General features: G+C 41.2%; 2 protein-coding genes across 3 annotated transcripts; one reads left to right on the forward strand and one right to left on the reverse strand.

Annotated features, from left to right (window-relative positions):
* Window positions 1-174: 174 nt before the first annotated feature.
* Window positions 175-9,977, reverse strand: tap1 (transporter 1, ATP-binding cassette, sub-family B (MDR/TAP)). Its single transcript, XM_020710428.2, has 13 exons — window positions 9,612-9,977; window positions 7,979-8,309; window positions 7,228-7,420; window positions 5,560-5,674; window positions 4,846-4,976; window positions 4,536-4,741; window positions 4,253-4,450; window positions 4,018-4,146; window positions 3,743-3,937; window positions 3,491-3,664; window positions 1,798-1,957; window positions 1,540-1,676; window positions 175-1,462 (listed from the first exon to the last, which is right to left on the reverse strand). Exons 2-13 carry the CDS (start codon window positions 8,297-8,299, stop codon window positions 1,223-1,225), a joined length of 2,199 nt encoding a protein of 732 aa, XP_020566087.1. The 5' UTR covers window positions 8,300-8,309; window positions 9,612-9,977; the 3' UTR covers window positions 175-1,222.
* A 2,655-nt stretch (window positions 9,978-12,632) lies between these two features.
* On the forward strand, window positions 12,633-24,391 carry notchl (notch receptor, like). Of its 2 annotated transcripts, XM_023964339.2 has the most exons (11): window positions 12,633-12,824; window positions 14,297-14,441; window positions 15,833-16,165; window positions 16,907-17,112; window positions 17,317-17,650; window positions 19,202-19,377; window positions 19,610-19,671; window positions 19,745-19,868; window positions 21,768-21,865; window positions 21,948-22,279; window positions 23,628-24,391. In XM_023964339.2, exons 1-11 carry the CDS (start codon window positions 12,773-12,775, stop codon window positions 24,118-24,120), a joined length of 2,355 nt encoding a protein of 784 aa, XP_023820107.1. In that variant the 5' UTR covers window positions 12,633-12,772; the 3' UTR covers window positions 24,121-24,391. The 2 variants fall into 2 exon arrangements, with proteins under 2 accessions (XP_023820107.1, XP_078788703.1); XM_078932577.1 differs by lacking the exons at window positions 12,633-12,824; window positions 14,297-14,441 and adding an exon at window positions 15,464-15,624.
* The last annotated feature ends 468 nt before the right edge of the window (window positions 24,392-24,859 follow it).

A 24,859-nucleotide genomic window follows, 5' to 3' on the forward strand; every position in this document is an offset into this window, starting at 1 on the left:
ATACATTCCAAATAACTTCTAATGGAACTCTTGAATATGTTGGTGAATACTAAAACTGATTTTTTTAATTTAAAAAAAAAAAATTAGGTCAATGAGGCTATCATTGTAATTTTTAAAATATCAAACGTATCATAATTTCCTTCCTGATAATTTCCAGTAACCTTTACAGAAAAATTTAAAGAAAGAGTCTGTTGTCCATTTATTAAATGTCTTTTTTTTTATGAAACAAACATATTCCCGGTCACTTTTCTGGAAGCAAAAACCAATGATCAGTTTCAATATAGAATGTACACCAGTCAGAATTAAGGCAAACTGTTATATTCTATATTTTTTTAACCTGCTGCATATTTATTTATCTATGGTTACAGTTGTAGTTTAATCTAGAAAATGATTAATTCTTAATATTTATAGTGCATGAAAACAGATCACAAACCCACAAACATTTTTACAAGCAGAGAACAGAGCTGCCAGATTTAACAGGAAACCTTTGCTGTTGAATCTGATGATCAAAAATCAACAAAATTATTTTCACATTAAAATATTCAAAGGGCTTTCATTGCACGGCAACATCGTAAAAGAATACAAAAAATAAAAATACCCCCAAAACTTAGCAAAGTGAATGTTAACTAGAGTAAAAAGATAGAAAAACTGGTGGTGCACCAACATGGAGATCACTCCAGCTTTTAAATAACAGACTTCTTCTTCAGAAATCATTAGTTTCAGTTCAACAATATAATTCTTGTTTTAAAAAATAAGAGCCTGTGTTCCTCAGTGTGAAGCTGCATCAGTTCTTTCACCTTCATCCTGTTCTTTCCAAACGTCTCCTTTGATTTGTTTCGTTCAGGCAGGTAGTTTGTAGTTTAAAGTGAAACCAGAATTTTAACCTCATTCTTTATCCAAGAAAAACAGCGTTTTATTCAAATCAAATGACAGAAAAGGTTGGATGTGCTCGTCTGACATCTGCAGGTGTAACAAAGTGGACCAGGAGATGCAGACCAGGATTACACTACATTCCTCTGTGCAGGACTACTCTTTTCAATGTGCCTGGAATCAGGAAATCTCAAATAAATTATATATATTTTTAACTTCATGAACAAAAACAGAGTTATCTGGTTTCAGTGCCGTTCTCTGGGTTTCCTTGATGCTTCAGCATCTTCAAAAGGGGAGCAGCGATGTCAGAAGAAAGCGATTTTAAGTTTTGTAAGCAGTCGGCTTACTCCGTTTAAGCGGTTCGCTCGTCGTCGGCGTTCTCCTCTTCCTGACGGGAAATGCCCTTTTCCTGCTTTTCTACCAGCGTGGCGTAAAGACCGCCCCTCTCCATGAGCTGCTGGTGGCTGCCGTCCTCCGTCACCACGCCGTTGTCCAGAACAAGGATGCGGTCTGCTTCCTTTGCCGCGCTCATCTTGTTGGAAATCATCAGCACCGAGCAGTTCTTCTTCAGGCTCATCAGGGTCTGACGGACCTGAGGAGGAGGAGGAGGAGGAGGAAAAACCTGCAGTGAAGCCAGAAAAACAGCACCAAAAGAGAACTTCTCCTTACCTGGTGCTCATTCTCCACATCCAGGTCACTGGTGGCGTTGTCCAAAATCAGGATCTTCGGTTTTCTGATCAAAGCCCTGGCGATGGCGATGCGTTGCTTCTGGCCTCCAGACACCTGCCCCCCTCTCTCCCCAGCATCTGTGCAAAAAAGCCCAGCAGAGAACGAAGGTTGTTACCTGCATTCCCTCACACCCAGACTGCACCTGAGCGAAGGACAGCGTTCTCTAAAAAACAAAAACCCTCATCTGGGGATTCAAACCTGTGTCGTAGCCGTTTGGCAGCTTCTCAATGAACTGGTGTGCGCTGGCCTGCTTGGCGGCCGCGAACATCTCCTCATCCGTGGCCTTTTCGTAGCCGTACTTGATGTTCTCCCGAACGGAGCGAGCAAACAGCACGCAGTCCTGACTCACCACGGCGATCTGCAGGAAAAACATCAGCGGCTGCAGTCACTCCTCCATCCATCCATCCATCAGCGACAACACCAACCAGGAAACATCTAAAAGTCTTCAGAGGATTTTAAAATCTGATTTGGTTGCTTCTGTCATGTCATGCGATGGACCGAGGTCACTTTTCAGTCATGAAAGTTGGGAGGAGGACATTTTTGGGGCGTTTCTGTGAATATTTATAGAAGAAAATCAGAACCACAAAATAAATCTATTTATTCTCTTGCTCAGTTCAAATTAAAATGTCTTTCAAGAATCCAGGAGACAGTTAAATGTCTAAAAGCCCACCGGTCTCCAACCTTTTTCAGGCTACAGATTGCTTTAATGTCAGACAATTTTTCATGGACCAGCCTGTTTGAGGCTGATTTATTGATTTATTATTTTCGCTTCCAGTTTCTGCAAAATATCTGCAGCTGCTTTAATCACTAGATTTCATGTAAGAATCATTAAAATGTGATCTAGATTTTTCTTTAACCCATAACTGTCACAGCGGACGCTAAAAAAATCAGACACCAACTTCAGCCTCGTCAGACTTTTCATGAGGCGACGGATAAATACAAAAACGATAACATCGGTCACTAAAACTGGTATTTTTTTCTTAACATCATAATAAACATGAATCCACTGAACAACTTAATTAACCTGATAACATTAGACAGCCGGTTGCTGACTTCTGCATTATTATTATGGTCTGTGGGAACAACTTTCTTGCACATTTTTCCTTTTATTCTTGCACTTTAAAAATAAAAAAATCAGCTTTTTATTCGATAGCCTAAAAATAATACTGTTCTGTCACAATAAATCCATATTTGGAGTAAAGATAGACTCTTTTGTCTGTTAAATGCAAATTTCTTTTATTTTGAAGTCACAGACTGATCTTCTGTTTCCTCATTGGCTCTTATGTCAAGAACGAGTCAGATGTGGTGGACAGAGAATCCAGTAGTTTTTCCAAAATAAATCCTACTTTAGAATTGGATTTATAAATAAAACTGAAAATTCTGGGTTGGGCTTCTTTTTCTCTCTTTGTGGACCGGTACCGGCCAGCACTTTAACAAGTCTGTGGTTTGAAGTTTCTGCCCCAAAACAACAGTTTGTGCTGCTTTTTTCTTTCATTTGATGTCTCCAAAGATGACGGAAGACAAGCTTGCTTCTTCCCAGGGCCTGGAAAGTCTTATTCTGAGCTTTAAAAATCCTATTTGAAATAAATCTAGCCTTAAAAACAAAGTTTTCATAGTGAAACACGGCAGCGGGAGCATCATGAGGTTCTGGCACAGGTGGAAAAAGATGGGTTCTGCTGCACATTGCAGATACATTTTCCCTGAAAACCGCTGATAACTGTCGTAACCATGGCTACAATTTATTTTCTTCCAGCCGAGGAGACGGGAAAACATTAAAAGTGAGCGAGTGGATTCAGAAGAGCTTCCCTTCATGAACTCATCTTAACAAAGAAGTGAAAGACGGAAAGCAGCAGCAGCAGCAGCAGCAGCAGGAGAACGTCTCCACTCAAACCTTTTCGTGCAGGTACTCGTCTTTGTAGCTGTGCAGGGCTTTCCCGTCCAGAAGGATCTCCCCCGTCTGGGGCTGGTAGAATCGCTCCAGCAGTTTGACGCAGGTGGTCTTCCCGGATCGGTTCAGTCCCACGAGCGCAGTGATCTGACCGGGTTTGATTTCCAGAGACACATCCTGGTGCAAGAAAAACAAACGCTAAAATGAATGGTTTTCCAAAAAAAACCTTCATTTCCGGGAGGGAAGGAAGTCTACCTTCAAAACAAGGCTGTTCTCGTCGCTCCTTCCAGAATAGGAAAAAGACACTTTCTTGAACTGAATGTGTCCTTTCAGGACGTGGGGTTCCAGAGTGCCTGAGGGGGGCTTTTGAGGTTCCCGGTCCAAATATTCGAAGATCTTCTCAGAGGCACCGATGGCTTTCTTCACCTCTGGGTAGTAACGCATGACAGACTGGAGGAAGAGCAGCGAGTGAGGCGGAGCAGAGGAACGAGCCTCGCCGATGAAGACAGAAATCCAGATTGTCGGCTCACCTCGACAGCAGAGGTGAACTGCAGCTCGTAAAGAACGAAGGAAACCAGATCCCCGCTGCTCACGGCCCCCCTGGTCACCAGCGTCCCACCATAGTACAGAATGCACACCTTCAGGGCCAAAGTTGTTATCTGGAAAACACAAAGACTTGTTTTAATCCCATGGAGTCCACCAGCTGGAGAAGCACAGTGAAACGAAGAAAGTGACACACAAAAGATTTTTTTATGTTGAACTCACGCTGTTAGCCCAGGTTGTAGCTGCGTAAGCTGCGGCCTCTTGTTTATTGAGAGAATACGTTTCCTCCAGCCTCTTCCTGTACTTCTCTGTCTCGCCATCCTCATTGGCAAAACTCCTGACCGTCTTCATGCAGGAGAAGGTCTCTGTGGCCACCTGGTTGGCCTTAGCCAGCGACTCCTGAACCTTCTTAGCGGTGCTCTAAAGCAACCAGCAGACGGTTCAGTTTATGACCTCGGGACGGATGACTTGCTAATTGACGGGAGAATTCTTTGAGCTTCCTCACCTGGTGGAAGTGTCCAGTGAGCTCTGGGATGACCCAGATGATGGGAAGACCCATGCAGGTGAGCAGCGTCATCTTCCAGGACTGGCTCACCATGAAGAACAGCAGGAAGGCGAAGCGTCCCGTGTACCACATCAGGAGGCTCAGATCTTCGCTCAGAGCCTCGCTCATGTCGTTGGTATCCGTTGTGATGCGAGACACTAGAACACCTGAGACAGAAATGACATTTAGATCTTTCAGAGTTTATTGCCATAAGAAAATGTCTCCCTTGTGCTGATTCGATGCAACAACTGGCTGCCAGAGACGTGGTTACCAGTGGGAGTGGCGTCGAAGAAAGCGATCTCCTGCCTGAGCACCGCCTGGAAGACGGCTGCTTGCACAGAGGTGTGGATGAGGCTCATGGTGATGTTGTACACAAGGTCGCACACAAACTCAAAAACCGCACTGCAAACACACAACACATCACTTTGACGCGTCCGCTCGAACTCAGTAGGGGTGGGATTATACAAGTTTGCTTCTTCCCACTTCTTTTCAAGCAATAAATCAAACTTTACTTAACTTTAGTTAATTATCTCTATATTTAATTAAGCAAATGTGATTTATGTTAATTTTTTGTTTTGTTTTATTTCCTGTCTTTTTAAGCTATGCGTATCATCATTTCTGTAATGAGTTTGATAAATGTGTGTAAATTCTTTATCGCTTTGACTACAATGCTTGAAATAAATCAAATCAATCAAATCAAAAGATTTGAAAAGGATTTCTGTTGACGTCGTCTTTGATGGAGAAAAAGAAATCAACTTTCTAGAAGATCTACGCTTACATTTCATAGTTTCCAACACGCCTTAGACAAAATTTAAACCTAATTTTATTTACTGAAGATGTAAAAGTCCAAGCAACTCAAAAAACAAGACAAGTTGCCCTGACGCAATAATACAACATGAATTCAGGATGAATTAAAGCAGAATATTCCAAAATCCTCTGAACCCCTGCAGGCGGGAAGGCCAGACCGCCATCCAGCCTCTGTTACCTGCCGATGGTCATCAGTGTCATGACTGTGATGGCCTGGGAGAAGGCCTCCGGGGACACGTCATCAATGATCCAGTCCGTCATCCGGCCGGTGTACTTGGGAATGGCCATCTCCCCTGCAGAACATTGAGAAGGTCATGAGCTGCTGGATTCTCCTCCTGATCTCTGTTCATGAAGTCATTCTCTGAATTCTCTGGTTACTGAAAAATGAACCGCAAAAGTTGTGTTTCAGAAAACTGCATCTGATGAGGGACTATTGAACCACTGAGAAAATGTGTTTTCCCATTTTAAGCATGGAACCCCCCCCCCCCCCCCCCCCCCCCCAAAAAAAAAGGTAACACCTCACTCAGTTTTAAATTTAACTCAAAAACTAAGACAATCTGACTCCTATAAGATTATAATTTTAAAACAAATACTTTGGGATTCGTCTCTCCCATGTCTCATAACTCATAAAAAAATGTCACTCATTCTAAATTATTTTTGGTTCCAATTTCAACCTTCAGTCTTTTAGCAATGATTTAACCCCATAACAATCAATCAATTTATTTATTTGTATGACACTTATGAAAGCGGGAGCAACCAAAGGGCTGAACACAAAAAATACAATCACTAAACAATAAAATGCAATAAAAGAAACAATACCAATCAGAGCAATGAAACAATAAAAGTTAACAGTGTGCTTTTGTTACAGAGTTTAGCTAAAAACATGTCTATACATTAGCTGGAATGTGGCGCGAAAAACAAGATCCAAATCTTTTTCCAAGACGATCGTTTACTTTTCCACAAACAAAAATAAATACATATGATTTTTTCAAGTTGAAAGATTGAGGTTGACTGTGTCAATCGGACAATAGAAACAGTGAACTATATATGAATGTGCTGCTGTCAGAGATAAATAAATCAAAATTGTTGTATAGCCTATTGGAAAATACAACACTGTTATTGTTTAAATATTTTAAACGTTTAAAGTATTGAGTAGTAAGATTCTGGGGCTCTGACTCGGGTTTGTCAGTAAGAAACTTTGAGGTTGCAGACCCCCCGTTTTGGTTGTTGCATTAATAACATAATTCAAGGTACACATACACAATCTTTTTATATATTCATATATTTACAATGAATCCAGATCAGACATGTTGTCCACACATGTCAAATGAAGCTGTAATTGATTCTTCAAAAATAATTTAAACTCAATTATTGGTGAAAAAAAATTGGGAATTTCAATTATTCTGATCCAGATCTCAGCCCATCAAGCCTCCCTGTGATCATTTCCAGGATTAAATGAATAAACTCCGGGCTGGCTTCTTAAAAACGAATAAATGTAAAAAGAGTCAAATGAGCCAGTCGTATAAACGGATCTTTGAAAGGAACCCATCCAAAAGATTCGGCTCCCTAAAAAGAGCCATCACTACTCACCAGAGCCTCTACAATGTTTTAAATTATAACTTTAAAAATGTATTTGTGTACTTACATGTGGATTTTTCCATGTCTTGTTTTAAAATACATTTTGTGGTTTGCTTTATTGTGAAAATCTTTGAGATAAGTCTGAACTGATTTCAGAGAATCATTCTTGTATCTTTGCAGACTTCATTCATTTCCATCCAGGTTCCAGAGCAGGAGGAAGTTTTTAAAAAAAAAAACCATCATCTGAGACAAAGAGACTCCGTCTTACCGTAGGACGACAGGATCACCAGAGCCAGGACCAAAATAAAGCGGCCCAGATAAGGCCGCATGTATCCCATCAACCTCTTCAGAGAGGCTCTCGTGTCCGGTCCAGACATCCGGGGCGGCGCTTTCGACCACGCGGACGAGGCTTTGATAAAGTAGAGATTCGCCACCGCTGTCACCACATACCCCTGAAATACCTGCAAAGCAGAGCGCAGGTTTAAAACCTGCAGGAACAAAGCTGCTCCTTTCACTCCCACTTGATTCTGCTTTGAATCCTTTCTCTGCTTCAGGCTTCAGAAAACAAATGTTGTTTAGAGCGCAAAACTGACCTAACCATTATTCTCTTTGACTCAGTATTTTTTAAAACCAGACTTTGGAAAGTAAAAAAATGTTTGAGCACATTTCTACAGTAGTTTGGTTCAAAATAACTCTATAAAGTCCATAGCAACCATTTAGTTTTTTTCATGTGAAGGTCTTATTATAATCCTCATCAAGTTTGGTGTCTATACTTCAAAGTAAATTTTAACATTTCCATAGCAACCATTAATTACATTACTCCGCCAGCATGAAACTGTCTGTTAAGTCTTGATTGGATGAAGAAAGTAGAATAATAATGTGGAAATCTTTCTCTGGTTTACTTTAAAATCTCCACTTTAGTATTATTTTCTGACCATTTCCATCATTTTAGAATCTTTTATCCATCAGTTCATAAACACTGAGGTTTCTTTTAATTGTAAGCACCCGTAAACACTCACCCGCTCCCAGCTGTGCCACCCCCACAGCTCTTCCACCATGGAGCCCCCCAGCACCCACCCAAGAGCCACGTAGACCGGGAAGTGGAAGCAAAGGACCCCTATGCTCTGGAGGCCCCGGAGGCTCCTTGTCCAGGGGGGGCAACCGGGAAAGGTGAAGGCGAGGAAGACCAGGAGGGAGGCCCTGGTCAAAGCACCCCCCCACAGGGCGACGAGCGGATGGGTGCGGAGCAGAAGAGAGAAATGGGCCAGGCGGATGGCGTGCACCGCGCAGACGTCCAGGCAGACGCAGAGCAGAGGGACGAAGGGGCTCATTTTAGGCATCACGCAGGTCCTGAGGGGGGGCCATAAGACATCCATGTCATTTATCAAACTTATTTTCTGTTTAGACCACAGGTCTTCAGCCTTCAACACTTAAAGGTCAATGTTTCATTGACCACAACCCAGTGGGAGTCTTACTTAATTAACCCTTTAGGGGAAAAAAAACACTGATTTATATGTATGTTATTGTTACTATTATGATCAATAATATTTTTTTTATAAATGCATAAATCAGAAACATTAGGAGAAAATAGTATTTTTTCAAAATATGAAATAGTTTATAACTTTCGACAGAGGTTCACATGACTTCCTTTCAAAATAAAAGACACATGGCATAATTTCAATGCAGCAAATGTAGAAATGGGTAGCGTAAAGGCTGCAGTGATAAAAAAAAAAAAACACTTTAATTTATTGTTGGTGAATCTCAGCCATAAACCTATAAATCTAAAAAAAATATAATGAAATCAGAGTTAATTAAGTGAACCTTACTGTATTTTTTAACCATAAGACGTGCCTAAAATCCCATGATTTCTTTATAAAATAGAAAATCTGTCTTATAAAGATTAGTTGTTATTTCTAAATATATGGTTTTAAATTTGATATATATCAGGTGTGCCTTCGTTTTGTTTTTTTGCCTTAGATGTTACTTGTTTATTAGTGCGGAAAAACTCTATATTAGTAATTTATGTATTAAAACAATCACACCTGTCACTCATAGCTTTATTTTCCTTGCATTTGTGTCACCTAATCTGAGCTTTTCGACTGTTTCCCTACTTTTTCTGTCAATATTTTTTTTTTAAATATGTAAATAATGATTTCCAGTGTAACCACCTTTCTGGGTCTCATTTTGGGAGAGGAGTTTCCCACTACGGCACCCCGGGAGGGACACACCATCAGTGATATTTAAAATGTCAGTGTTCCTGTGAAATCACCTTAATGCATATTTTTACTTTATCAAATTTTTGCAGATCCTCCTTCAGTTATGACATAAAGACCTCCCAGGATCACCTCACATGACCTTTCATCCTAAACTCCAGTAGTTACTGCTATTGTTATTATTTTCTCAGACAATAACACTTTACTTTTGTTTAGCTCAGGGCTTTTACTTTCACTTTCTCCAATCCTACCCCTTTCTTTGAAATACTTAGACAAAATAGAAAATTAGAAAAACTCAAAAACGGAAGAGAAAGAAAAAAAGACACAAAAATAGAAAAGTTCCACCCGAAGATTTCATTTAAACTTGCACAGAGTAAGTTTATGCTAACACGGTTAAGCTAGCTCAACACTAAGCGCAGAATCAAACATGATTACTCACTTTTGTCGTTTCGAAGATGTATATTTGCAGAAAAAAGTTTTTAAAAAATTCTCGGGAGAGACTAAAAAAAGTTGTATTTTCGTTGGCCTGGCCTGACCTGACCGGCTGGTTGACGACACCTCGACTGCTGTTCAACGATACCAACTTACCAACCGAGAACGAAGCGAAACCGAAACCACAAGACGGAAAGCCCCGTCCTTCTGTGTACTCCTCAGCTTTAAATCAGTTTACGCTTAATATGCTACATTTTTAATAGCAAATGCTTTTGGGAATTATTAGATAAATAAAAAAGAATCTTCAAAACTGCCGGAACATTCCAACATCAGTGCTGAATGAAAAATAAAAAGCACAACAGCGACTCCGTGTGGCGAAGAGCCGGAACTGAACATGATCAGGGGTTCAGGGGCGTAGACGGATTTTTTCGGGGTTCGTGCTAAACACGGGGCAATTAAAGTAAAAACGTGATAAAAAAAACACATAAGTAAATGTATTTTAAAATACTGAAAATATACATATACAAAGTAACTTTGTTACTTTACATGTTTATAAACAAAGTAAAACCTTGAATCTTGAACTATGAAACTGGACTGGACTCACAACACAGATGCCATGTATAAGAAGGGCCAAAATCGCCTCCACCTTCCGGGAGACTGAGGTCCTTTGGAGTGTGCAGGCCTCTCTTAATATGACTCTGTGGTGGCCTCTGTTATCCTTTACGCCGTGGCCTGTTGGGGAGCAGGCAGCACAGACCGGGACAGAAAGAGGCTTAACAAGATGGTCAGGAGGGCCAGTTCTATCCTGGGCTGTCCACTAGACTTTGTGGAGGAAGTGGGTGAAAGGAGGATGTTGGCCAAGCTAACATCCATCATGGACAACACCTCTCACCCACTACATCAGACAGCGGAGGCACTGAACAGCTCCTTCAGTGGCAGACTGTTACACCCTCCATGTAGGAAGGAACGGTTCTGCATGTCATTCATTCCAACAGCTGTTAGATTGTACAATGCCACAGTTTAAATATGCATGTACAAAACCGGTTGTCATGCATCCATAGCCCATCTGAATATACTGTCTTTTACCTTATTGTATTTTATTATTACGTATAACATGTGTTAAGTCGTAATAGTGTGCATAGGTGTAGATTCTTCTTTTTGTTAAATGTTATTACTTGTTGTATTTTTGCACATTTTAAATACCCTTTCATTCTTTTTGCACATTGCTGTTGTTCTTCTTTTTTTGCACTGATCTGCTGTAACAATTGAATCTCCGCAACGCAGGATCAATAAAGAATATTTTTTTATCTTATCTTATAAAAAAAAATGAAAATACACAAAAATAACAAAGTCAATAAGATACGACTAATGAAGATATGCATATAAAACAAACAAAATGTGATTTTTAAAAGAAAAGGCTAGCAAAAATACAGAAAAAAAACGAGTTAATCTGATCAAACAACTGAAAACACAGAAAGTTTACATTACATCACTTAACGGTTTAAAATAAAAACTGAACAATGCCACAATACAGTATTGTATATCTTTTTAATTGACTGTACAGAGTCCCTTTTTTGTATTTTACCTACTAGTCTAATTTTTAGCCCATCAGTTATAAAGTACATTCTGCCTTGTCCTGCTTCTTGTTATTCTGCTGCAACATGATTTCCTTCCAGGGATCACTTGAGTTTTGCCTTTTTTATTTTTTTTACTTTTTCTTTAAAACAACAAAAGAATCCCAGAAAACATCAGAAATGTGCATTCTTTACAAGAAACAGTGACAAAAAGCTCATCAATCCCACATAAAGTCAGCAAGAAAAACCAAGACATATATATTAAAACTGGCTTGATTCAAAATACTGTGATCATAATTTTGAAAATTGGTCACCCCAAAGAGGGAAGGGGGCACCTCTTCTAATCATCTGTTACTATTTTTTATCTCCAATTAAACAGGCTACATTTCAAAATAAATCATGATACTTAAATGTTCATTTTTTAATTGGTTCTTCTTAACCTTCTTCAATAAAATAAACACGTTTTAGTAAAACACAGTTGAGCAGGACGCACAGATGTGAATGCATTACAACTTTAAAAAAAAAAAAACAGACGAATGAAGGTCTGTGATTTTGGGCAATTTAACATCACTTTGTCTTTTCTGTAAACAGGTTGATGCTTTTGTTGTTTGACACAAACACCTATTGGCCAGAACTTTGAAATGTTTAACAGCTTCCTTCCTGGTTTCGTCTTCTTTCATGATGCCAGTCCTATTTCTAGCCGCCTCCCTGCAGCCTCCTGTTCATCACTGAGATTACATTTCCTGCCTTTAGATGACTCTCTGTGTCAGCAAAGCCAGCTGGTTACTCTAAAACAGAGCAGCGCCAGTCAGTATTTAATTCAAAATGTGGAAAACACTGAAAATTTTAAATATATTGTTTTGAATTATTAACAAGAAATTAAAAGAATTATACCAACAACTCTGAAGGAACAGAAATGCTGATCTTTTTGGAAGTTTGGTTGGTTGATTGATGGATTAAATATTTGAAGCATGTGAACTCTTTAATCCACAGTCTGAGTGAAGGTTTATCTACATTCACACTGACAGCTTTGGTTCGGACTGATCCAGATCTGGTTTCCACTGATGATCCTTTTGGTTTGGCAGGTGTGAAAATTCACCAAATCCCTGGTTTAGACCAAACAGCAGAACTCTGGTCCTCTTGGGGACCAAGAGTCTCTCTTTAATTGCAGATGAACTCTGGTGCGTTTCACGGCAATCAGGCTTTCTATAGACCAAATGGAGCTTCATTTCTGTTTTGTCAAAAAAAAAAAAAAATGGGAGCATTTCAAACCACAAATCCTCCCTGCATCCTTTAAGTTTAACGGCTCTCCCTGCAGCTCACGTCACAGCGCCACAAATACACACCGCTTATCGCTCTGCCTATTCTTCTGCACACAGTGGCAGGAAGTCGTCCAGATTTCCGCAGAGCATTTAAAAAAAAAAAAAATAGAGCCAGAGCGCAAAGTGGGCAGGATAGTCACAGCCGGCGGTGCTGGTGACAGCATGACCGACTTCACTCAGAGCTGCTCTTAGATTCCGCTCAAAGTTCGGATCACCAAAGAACGCTGGTCCGGAGATCAGCGGCCGGTGGCGGCGGCCTGAGCTGCCTGAAGATGCTGTTCTTCAGGTGTTTTTTTCTGCTTGGACTCAGCTGCACGTGTCAGGGTGAGCCCTCTGCCTTTTTACTTTTAGGTTCATATTACAAAACCTGAAGCTTGTGGCTGCATAGTCAGTGTTTTCTGATACTGAAACATAAAAATAATGTTGAATAATTTTCTAAAATGTTAAAAACATACCTTTTCCAGTTAAAACGAGAGCTTTAAATTATATCACAAAGCGCAAAATTTCTTTTCCCCCCACAAATTTTTATCAATATTTTGGTTCAGATGGAGAATCTTTCATCCAAATTGACAAAAATTAAATTGCCGGATTCATGTGTCAGACTGGCGACCTGTCCAGGCAGTACTCTGCCTGCGCCCAGCGCCGTGACCTCGAGATCGACAAAACGGGTTTAGGAGATGAATGAGTGAATGTAAATTCACAGAAAAGTACATTTCTGTCTTTAACACCTTACACCTAACACCTAACCCTAACCCAATTAAAAAATTCCAAAACATGTTTCATTTCAGATTTTTCTTCCCCATATATCCTTTCGATTGTTTGGTCCCAGACACACCTGCCAAGCCCATTGTCCATCACATTCCTCGTTGCTTCGACGACGACCTTTGACCTTCATCAAGCTCCCGACCCACTTCATTTCCTGCCGCTATTCGCTTCTTTGGGACACTTCCTGTTTATGTCGGGCCAGTTTCCTGTCCCCCTTAGCAGGGCTGGACCAGGACCGAGCCTCTGTGCCTCGACCCGCATTGTTATGAAGGCTGCCAAGCGCTCTTGAACAATGAGGGGGATTGAGTTTTTGCTGGTGATAAAACTCGTTTCAAATCATCTTGAAACTCAATTGCCATATTAGTGAAGGATTTGTGCGTCTTTTAATTAAGGTTCACATCTATGTGGAGTTTGCCCTTATGCCACGAGGTATCTGACCTCGTTTTGGTCAATTTTCTTCTTTCTCTTTCCTCATCTGAGGGACTTTCAGATCTAATGTTTGATTTCAGATTCTCTTTGACAGAAATTTAAAGATTTACATCAATATGAAAATATATTAGTCTACGTACTTGCAATCTTCTATTTTTGGTTTTTGACATTTATGACACCTGTACTAAAAGACTCGGACTGTTTCCATGAAAATATGAGATTGAATCCAATGCAAATGTTAATGTAACTGTACCAGGGAAGAAGATTGGAATTAAAAATAAACAATGGAAGCCTAATTTGCTAGTTGAGCTAAAAAAAAACCTTCAAAGAAGAGTTGTATGGAGGAATTCCTTCAATTCATTCAAGGTTTCTCCATCCTCAATTGCTGATTGATCCCATTTTGGCCCAATGTGGGCCGTCACAGGTGAGGTTATCCAAGAAATCAAACCCACATGATGGGACTCACGGAATCATTTCTCCAGATAAAAACAGGGATGATGTTCTGTAAATGTGAGGAAAAAGGAAGGGAGTAACACGCAGACGAGGCCACAAGTCAAGCCGACGCTGACGACGTTCACCAATCCATGTTCTGACTCCCACAGCCGTGTCAGGTGACCCGTGGGGGCAGTGCCCGGCCAACCGGAAGTGCAAGGACAAGTTTGGAGACGGGTCATGTGACAGAGAGTGCATGGAGCCCGAGTGTCTGCGGGACGGCTTCGACTGCCTGAAGGACAGGGGTCACTGCAAGTAAAACACCTGTGATGCTCTGTTGTTCTTCACATGTTTGAAGCCACAAAAACAGATCTGCTGCTGCTGCTGCGTGTTCTTTACTGTTTCTTCTTGATGTTTGTCTTTGCACAGAACCCCAGTTTTTCTGCAAATATGAGACTTCTAGCAAGGATATTAAACCTTCAAAAAATGTGAAACGTTTTCTTGTTTTTAGCTGAACAGAAGCAAATCTTTTTTCTTCTTCTAGAAAATGCAAAAAAGTAAAAAAAAAATGTATCTAGGAAAGACTAAGACAGGTTGTAAATTTAGTTTTTTCATGATTTATTGAAGAGGATTACAGTAAAACAGTTTAACTATCTGTTGTATTTTCCTCTTAAGTGCACTACAAAACACGCAACTAAAAATAGATTAAAAGCATCAATGAAGTTGTACTGAAATAAATAAAATGACAAATAAGACCACTAAAAGAGTGTGGTACAAACAAAACAAACCAGGTGGAGAAGATTTGAGATTCACAAAACCCACTGTCAGGCACGGTGCTGGAGGTATTATGATTAGGACACAAACAGCTAAAAATCAAATATGAGACAGTTTAATGACAGACAGAGACAACTTAGGAGTATCGGCCATGCAAGAAACTGGTGAGAACTCATGGGGGAGATATTGAATAAAAGAAAATACTGGTATGTTTGTTAGGCTTGAATTTTAAAAATATGAAAATCTGTTTGTTTCAATAAAAATGAAATATAACAAAACCAACAAATAAGAAGTCACACTCAAGATTCTCCATTTATAAAATAGAGACATCAGCAAAAAAAAATTGTTACACTTGATTTGTCTTTTCGTAGAACTCATCATTAAATGTATATATTACATGAATATATTAAAATGTATTAATGTGACACCTTTTTTCTTTGAACCTTTAGTCATTTTACCAAAAGACTGGTGTGTTTTTGCTTGTTTACAATATTTCAAACCTAAATTTGATGCTACAGAAATGAGGATTTATTTGAGACAACATTGCGGTACAGGTTGTGTCTTGGGACTTGTTGGTGGCTGGGCCATGGGGCCCCCTCAGTGTCAGGGTCTTTTCAACACCCCGGCTGGGGTGTAGCTGAACCTGGAACAGGCAGCCGGTCTACAACAGCTTAATTTTAGAAGGAGAATGCTGCAAAGACCAGAAGATGTTCCACAAAGAAGTGTGAGCCAAAAAAAAATACTTTATTTCATCTGTAGTTTAGCATAAGGAGCTCTGAACATCGTACAGTACATTAAAAAGTCGAGGGTTCTACCCTGCATTTACGTAAAAGTCATAATATTAAGTTAGTCATTGATAAATGGGGCCTTAATGAAATTCATGCCTGAGTGGTTGTGTTTGTGTCTTCACACCGTGTCCTAATGGATCCCAGTCCAGGCCACACGGAGTACTGCCGCGCTTACTACGCCAGCGACCGCTGCGACCAGGGCTGCAACAATCCCGCCTGTGGGTGGGACGGCAGCGACTGCATCAAGCACCAGAGCCCCATGTGGGCCGCAGGCACCCTGCTCATTCACGCCAACATACCCAAGCAGAACGACTCCCTTCCCATCAGCCCCCTGCTGTGGGGCCTCAGCGTCCTCCTGCAGTCACCCCTAAAGCTTCGGGAATCCGTTCCCTTGGCCACCACCACCAACCTTTTTGACTTTGACTCCCAGGAGCTCTCCGATCTACTCACTCACTCCCCCCCGACAGACTCTAATGGGTGAGTAACCTTCGGTGGGGTTTTTGGTATGGGGATGACCCCCTTTTCTTTTACATTCCATCATCCACCTCAGCAGAACATAAACACTCACTCCAGCACAGGTGTCCTGCGTGACCAAATATAATGCTTCACATGTTTGTATGCAGAAGTATGTGAACTGTAGCTGCATTGTGTCCATGTTGACATGCTTGTATGTGAACACTTTTGGAGCCAACGGGTGCGTTTGTAACATCTGAGTGTGTGTGTGGACAGGCCCCGCCCCTTTTAGAACACCATTTACACATGACAGTAATGATTACAAACTTCCAGAAACTTTGTGATTCTACCCCCTTCTATAATCATCCTCCTATTTCCTTAACCCCCCCCCCCCCCCACTTCTTTTTAACTTCCTTCTTTCTTCTTCCCTTTTCTACTTGTCCGTCCTGTCCAGCAATAAAAAACTGATACAAATATAATCAATATAAACAAAGTTTTTACAAAAGAGGTTTATACAAGTATACAACTCCTGTACCAGAAGAACCCCTGTTGTAACAGTAAAATCGGTTCAACACAAGACGCCTTCAGGTCTCATCTGTCTGCTCAGCTGTTGGACAGGACTTGTAGAAAAAAAGAGAGAGAAAAAAGACTGGGATCATCATCATCGCCACCAGCTTTTAGTATATTACACTAAAGTTAAAGAGGGTCAGGTAAAGGGTCAGGTAAGATCAACACTTAAGCTCTTTATTTTTGTTGGTCTTCTAGGCTCCTCCTTTTCGTCCAGGTGGACAACAGGCCGTGCTCCCGTTCCCCTTCTACCTGTTTCCCTTACACCACCGAGGCCGCCAGTTTCCTGCGAGCTGTGATGATGCTGAAGCCCCAAACCTTCCCCACCCTCCCGGAAATGAAGGCCATCATCAGTATTAGAGGAGTCCGGGAGGAAATAGGAAGCAGAGATGAGGAAGTCAAAGGTGGGCTATGGTTTCCTAACGCAAGCTGAAATGCATCCAAAGAAAATGTCATGAAACAACGTTGTGTTTCCAGTGTGTAGATCTGCTCTCCTCGTACAAAAATACCCAAGACAACCCCCAAAAAGCATAATTTTCAGTGCCTTTCAAGTTACTGAAGTCCCTCATGTTTGTTTTTTTGGGGGGGATTCATTTTTGTTGTTGCAGTCAATGAACCAAATCCCTCGTGGTTGTGGGCTGTGGTCGCCTTGGCTCTCGCTCTGCTGCTTCTGCTCCCCCTGGTGGTGTTTCTGGTGATGAGGAAGCTGAGGCAAAAGCAGGCAGAGGGGGTTGGTGGCATCAGGGTGAGGCGGCGGTCCAAAACCACCAATGAGGAGGAGGGCAAAGCGAAGACCTGGATACAGCACGCAACACACCAAGAACCACGAGTCAGATCCAGCAGGGACAAAGAGAAAATCAGTCTGAAGAAGAAGAAGAAGGCCAAGGAAGCGGAGAAAAAGAGAAGACGGGAGCCGTTGGGGGAGGACGCCATTCGAATGAGGTGAGAAGAGCTGCTAAAGCAGAAGCTGCTTAGACAACAGGTACATTCAAATGATAATTCAAATTAAAAAAAGGGAAGAAAACAAGGCTGGAAAGTCTCATTTTGGTTCTTATCAGCCTGGATGAAGGTAAAACAGTTTCTTCATGTCTGGAACTGATAGGTTTCAGTGTCAAAGTGGATTTTTACCGTTGTCTTGGTAACCACAGTCAAAATATTTTATCTCATTTAAATTTTTAGCCCTTTATGATGTTGTGTCAAACAAATTGTGTACAAACTGACAAAGATTTAACAGCAAAATCTAATTTACCACAAGAAAAACAATAAACACAAGTGATGAAAATGTTTTGAAGGCTCAATTTTCTAAATAATAAAATGTTTCATTGGGTAACCCTTTGACTTCCAGGATGAAGCTCATTTGCAAATAAGAAGGAACTGAAACCAATTGTCTTTTTACAAAGTCGCCACAAGCGAGTCAGTTTTCCATTAACTCCAAGGTACTGGGATGGATGGATGGATGGATGGATGGATGGATGGATGGATGGATGGATGGATGGATGGATGGATGGATGGATGGATGGATGGATGGATGGATAGATAGATAGATAGATAGATAGATAGATAGATAGATAGATAGATAGATAGATAGATAGATAGATAGATAGATAGATAGATAGATAGATAGATAGATAGATAGATAGATAGATAGATAGATAGATAGATAGATAGATAGATAGATAGATAGATAGATAGATAGATAGATAGATAGATAGATAGATAGATAGATAGATAGATAGATAGATAGATAGATAGATAGATAGATAGATAGATAGATAGATAGATAGATAGATAGATAGATAGATAGATAGATAGATAGATAGGACTTTTTTCATCCCACAATGGGGAAATTCTTTTGTCTGCAGTGGCAAAAGTGACATTCACCTTTGTTGCTGATTTTAACAAAAAAAATTGGTGGGAAATCTAGAAAAAGTAAATTAAAACTGCTGACCACGCCTTTAGAATAAGTTGATATGGAAATCTTTTGCAGTCTTGCAATTTTGTTGATTGTTTGTTGCGCAATTTTGGATATGTTTCCTTTATTTTTCACAGGGCATGTGTTCTGCATCCTGATTGACTGTAGACCTTGTCAATCATTCTCCTCTGTGCTGTGTCTCCTGTGCAGAATGGGTGCAGTTTATCAGATCTACATAAATCTTTAATCACAATCAGATCTTGGTTTTCACTCTGTAAAACTAGACTCATTTGTGAGTCCAAATGTTTGTACTTTTAGAGTTTAAATTAGAAAAGTATGAAATGTTAATTTCTGTGTATTAAGTGTGTAGTGACTGGGTTGTACAGCCTTAAAACATCTAGAATCCTACTATGTGGTTGTTTTAAGAACGTAATTCCTGTCATAAACAGGGAACACAGCTTAAAGCCCATAGTGAACACAACCCCTCGATAAAGAAGAAACCAGCTCAAAGGGCAGGTGAGCAGGTCAGAATGCATCAGGAGAGTTACTACTCTGTTTAAAATAATGTATTTTGTTGTCAGGTCTCTGAAAAGGAACCAGGACCCAGGCAGTGACACAGACTTCACCCAGAGTTCAATGGAAGACGTCAACATGAGATGCTCCAGGGGACTGGAGGATCCCTCCATCTGTGACCACCGGTCTCCGGAGCAGAGACACTTTGTGACTGGAGCTTCGCAGAGTCACCGACCGATGCAGTGTAAGGGAACTCCTGTGCTCTGTGCTCTCTATTCTGAAGCCCAGGGCAGAGCGTCTGAAAGCTGAAAATCAGAGCTGGCCAAACACTTTCAATTTATTTTTAATATTAAACAGAAATCGGTCTCAAAGTTCCTCTATACCTTTTTTTTTAAAGGCTGGAATAAAAAGGACTAATTAAGTAATAGCCGAAGAACTTCAAATGAAAACTTCCAAATGAGTATTGTTGTTTTTAGCTCCACCCAGAGGATGGGAAAGGAACGCCATGCCCCCACCTCTGCTCAGCCCCCCTCAGCAGGTCAGTTTGAGTTTAAAACAAAATCCAGACAGAACTAAATCAGACCCATAATGTTTTTTTTTCGCTTTGCCAGTCAGCAGAGTGGTGTGGGCCAGACGGGTCTGTGGTTCTGATCAGAGCCGTGCGAAGCGGGCTGGACAGAGTCGTCCTGGAACTGCTGCAAGCAGGAGTTCCGGTCAACAACACAGACCACACTGGTAACTGTTCCTCACCCGTTTCCCTGAGTTGTCCTTCAGCAGATGGCTTTAGGAGTCCAACCAGACTCTTCCTGAATTCAGAAATCCAGACAAACAAAACACGACTGATTTGAGAGTCCACAATTCACTTTGAGAGCAAAGGCTTTTACTGAAATCAAAGGAAGGACTTTACCAACACAGTTTTGATGAATCTAAAGTTAAAGTCTCATTAGTTGTCACACCCCTGGGGGAAATTTGTTCTCTGCATTTGATCAAGCCCCTGGGGGAGCGGTGAGCTGCAGAAACAGCCGCGCTCGGGAACCATTTGGTGGTTTAACCCCCCAATCCAATGCTGAATGTCTAGCAGGGAGACATTGAGTCTTTTGGTATGACTCAACTGTAGATTTGAACCCACGACCCTCCAGTCTCAGGGTGGACACTCTGTACTAGGCCACGAAGAAAGAGAGAAGCAGATGTCATGAATCTGAAGCTTTAATCTAAAACATAAAGGTTGTAAAAGGCCTTAAAGAAGAATCCTGACTGAGGTTTTTCGCATCTTTGTATTTTAAAAAAACTGTCTGCCTTGAAACTGAAACATTTTTGTGCCACCTATCCTAAAATATGTGACTTTGTGTTTTTGCACATCAGTTGCAGATGAAAGGAAGTGAAAAGCAAAAGTTAGACCACAGACAGCTGAAGAGGAACCAGCTGACTTTAAATTTAAAAAAAATATGAAAAAAAAAATTGTAAAAGGGTAACAAGAGAAGCAATTGCAACCAGAAAACCCAGGAATGCGAAGGACTCATCAACTCCAGAATGTCAAAAGATTTAGAAAAAAAAAGAAGTCCAATAACAAAGACCAACTCAGGATAGATAACCAAAAACACAAAAGACACATTGACTGAGAAAGCAGAGGAGACACCTCCTTAAATAGAAGTCTTAATGAGATGATTCCAGGCAGCTGTGACCAGGAGAACCCAGGGAGGGGTCGGACATCCAGGAGAAGTCACAGCCAACCTGCACAGAAATCATCAAATTTCACAAATTTCCAAAATGTATCCAAAAATCCTTTAAAAAAACTCTTTTGGTTAAAGTCAAAACTTTACATACATGTTTATCTTCAACAATTTATTGCTAGAAAATAATAGAACATTTAACTGTAAAAGAGTGTTTGATAAAAGCATATGCAGAGATGTAAAATGAGATGAAAAGTTAGAGCTCTGAGGGTCGAGGAGGAACTAAACCAGAGTGTGATCAAAGCACAAACTGACAAAACATGATATCAAGACCAATCTGACTTTGACTATGCAAAAAAATCAGGAAAATAAACTTTAAGGAATTGTAAATATTGGATAACAAGAAATGCAATAATCGATTTTTTAATAATTTGGGTTTTTAAAACTTTAAAATGAGAGATGAGAAACAAGTTTCACCAGTTTATCTGAAAAGTCTGAAAAAAAATGCTTTTCTTTCACGTTTCTTTTCTGATTGAAACAAAAAGGGAAATGTGATGCTTGATGAAAGTTCAAAGAACAAAAACAACTTTAATTCTGATGTTCTGATGCTCTAAGGTTGCATTCTCTCCTCCTCTTCAGCGATGACGGCGGATTTTCTGAAAAGGGGGGTGAAGGTTCTGGTGACTTACCCCATCTCTCTCGCGTCTTCTTTTTGTGTCCCTCTTCTCCTGTCCTCATCCTCTTCTACCTGTCCTCCTGCAGCTCCCCTTTTGTCCTCCTCTGACTCAGAGGAAAGTTAAGGTGACCTCCTCTTGCTGAAGCCTAGCTGTCCTCCTTCCACCCCTCTCATCTCCACCTGGCCTCATCTTCCTCATCTGGGCTCGTTGTGTTTTGGTTGTTCATTGGCTGACTTACTCCCTCCCTTCTTCCCCATGACCTCCCCTCCACTCACACTCTCTCTCAGGGAGATCCGCCCTGCACTGGGCATGCTCAGTGAACCACCTGTCTCTTGCACGGACCCTCATCCGTTATGGAGCTGCTGTGGACCTTCAGGACAACAAGGTGCTAAAGTTTTCTTCTCCCATTCAAGCTGAAAGCCAGTTCCCCTTTTTAGCGGTTTCAAATTAAAAATGGCTCATTTCAGGGAGAGACAGCCCTCTTCTTCTCCGCCCTCCACGGTTGCTACGATACCTCCAGGCTTCTCCTTCTTCACGGTGCCAACCCAGAGCTGCACGACCGCAGAGGGCGCCGTCCCATCGATGTGGCCAGAGAGGCCATGCAGCACCAGGTCCTGGAACTCCTCCTGGCTCACCAGATTCAGAGAGGGCCCGTCCCTGGCGACTCCACCGCTGAAATGATGTGGGAGGAACGCACGCTGATGTACCCGCCGTGGGTGGGGTCGCAGGGCCTGCCTGGAAGAAGTGCATCCTTCTCTGGGATTGTGGGACACAGAGACATGACCCCACCTCCCCAAACGTAAGATTTTAGACATGCTGACCTGTATTCTACAGTAACAACTTTGACAGAAACTGTTGAACAGTCTCAAGAAAAAATAAAGCCGCATGCCTGGTTGTATGTCCCTCAGGCGCAACCCGCCCCTCCCTCTCCCATTCTGCCCCTGCCACCATGTTCAGAGCTGTACATAGTATGGATTTATCTCCATAGCAACCATTTTAGTTTTGGGTCACCTGAGGGTGAAGAGCAAGTTTGTGTCATTTTTAGAAGAATTGGCAAAAGTACATTTTTGGATTTCCTTGGCAACAAACCTCTGCCCATATTCCTAATATATTCAAATCATATGTTGTGTTGTTTGGTTCATCTAACTAATATGTTACATTTTCTCACTATTCTAGTGAAAATTTGTTTTTGAGCAACAGGTAGACGCCACTTTTGCAAGCTTGCCATTCGAAGGCAGGTGCAAATCTCCAAACTATAAAAAAAAAATCTTTTTTCCTGAGGCGATTTAGTTTAAATCTGTATCTGCTGCTAAAGTTGATTTTTTACTTGTTGTCTACATGGGGGGGGGGGGTCGAAATGTTTTGATCAAAGGTGCAGGAAGAAAATAAATTGCAAAAACAATTTGGTCCTCATAATCCAAGACTACTGTGGGACAAAAAGACTATAAGTCTTGTTTCCTATACAAAATGATAAATATCTATCATTTCTGACCTGAACTTGTTCAACAATTCAGCGTTATAAGCAGTAAAGGCCACAAAAAGAACTTCAGAGGGCAAAAAACAAGAAGGAGATCGCATAAAAACATTTTTGGGAATGAATTTCAATGGTTTTTTTTATTGTGCATCAAATGTCAGTAAAAATGCATTATGGGTAAATACTGATGAACAAAGTCTATATTTCTTTTTGCTACAATAATCCAGAAGAACTCAAAAGTAAACCTCTTTGTTTTCAGCTTTTTTACTTATATCAGTTCATACAAGGTGCTTTACACTCTCATCCATTGAATCAGCTCACGGAGACACCCCCCCACCCCCCGATCTACATTTTTATAAAGCTGAAGTGGTTTCTTTTGCCACGGCGAGACCGGCTTTAAAAAATCAATCCATCATAGAAACAGAAGCTGTCTGACATGGGAACAAATCAAGAGTTAGAAATGTGCAAAAAGTGACTAATCTGAGACGATGCAAATAGTTTTTTACCAGAAATTGAGTCACAAGCTAAAACGCATCCAAACGCTTTCCAGTGGAAACGTTTGAGTGACTCTTAAAAACATGAAAATGGGTGAAAAAGCTGACACCTCCTGATCATTACTGCCAAAATGTGTCAAAAGTTGATTGATTAATTGAAAACCTTTTTGTCTCTTCAGTGATTGGTCGATAGGGCGGGTGCAGTACCCCAGCCCTCAAAACTGGCGTCCACAGCTCCACCAATCAGCGACGGCGCTTGTCCCTCCAAGAGTCATGGGCCGCTCCCCCCGGCCAATTAGCACCCTGCAGGAAGTGACCTCGGAAGACGAGGATCGAGACAGGCAGGACGTCGCCAGAGCCACCACGCCTCACTTCCTGTCGCCCCAGCCCGCCCCTCGACAGCGGTCCTTTTCCTGCACCCAGCATGCTTTGCAGCGCCGACCCAGCGCCCACCAGCCCGAACCCAATTATGTCATTGTGACAGACAGAACAGTCAACCAGCCGGTTGAAAGGGTGGTAGTCTCGCCCCCTCCCGCCGTCCAACCCGAGCCACAGCTGGTGGACAGTCCCAACAGACCAGATCCAGTCGTGGCGAGCTCGACCAACGGCGAGCAGAAGTCCAGAGGTGAAAGGTCAACCAACCCGGGTGACTCCACACAGACAGCCCTGTAGGACCCCCTGAACAGAACGTTCCTGCCAGGAAAACAGAGACGAGGAAGAATCCTAATTTCTGCATTTGTTCTTCATCCCTTCACTGATCTTCTTCCTCCTTTTTCCTCCTTTTTACTCTGAGCTTTTCTGCTTCTCCTGAGGAGTTGTGCTGTAAAGTCTCTTTGACTTTCACGAGATTTTCAGTCCTAACTTCTTTATTTTTAAAGGAACTCCATCAGGTTGTACAGAAGCTTACTTTCGTTTTCATGCAATAAAGAGACTTTTGAATGTGTTTGTTTCTTTGCAGTCTTGAAGTCTCTAAAACCAAACCTCTTTAGTGTTTTAAATCAAATTTTCAAGTTTAGCACAGAATTTCAAAAACATTAAAATCTGACACACAATATTCTCATGTTTTATTTGCCACCATGAGAAATGTTTAGAGAGAATATTTCAAATAAACCAAAAGAGTAAAAGTAAGGAATATTATCCCTGTCTCAGAGCGCTAATCTTTCAGCACTCTACGTTACGTGTGCAAAATGTTTTGATCGGATCAAAGATCGGATTAGAATTCAATCGTGTACATGGGCCTAGAAAACTTTCTCCGATTATAACAAACGTGGGCCACACTTTCGGTCAGAATAAATCCTTTGGGCATGCACAGTACTCTCTAAAATTCTGGAAGAGGAAATGAGTCCCGCTGTAAACAAGCCGAGCTGTCACACGAGATGATCTTCTAAACGTGCTTTTATTATTGTACGGT

Source organism: Oryzias latipes, chromosome 16 (assembly GCF_053564925.1).
Source record: "Oryzias latipes strain Hd-rR chromosome 16, Olatipes_Hd-rR_3.1".
In the NCBI taxonomy this organism is placed as follows: Eukaryota; Metazoa; Chordata; class Actinopteri; order Beloniformes; family Adrianichthyidae; genus Oryzias; species Oryzias latipes.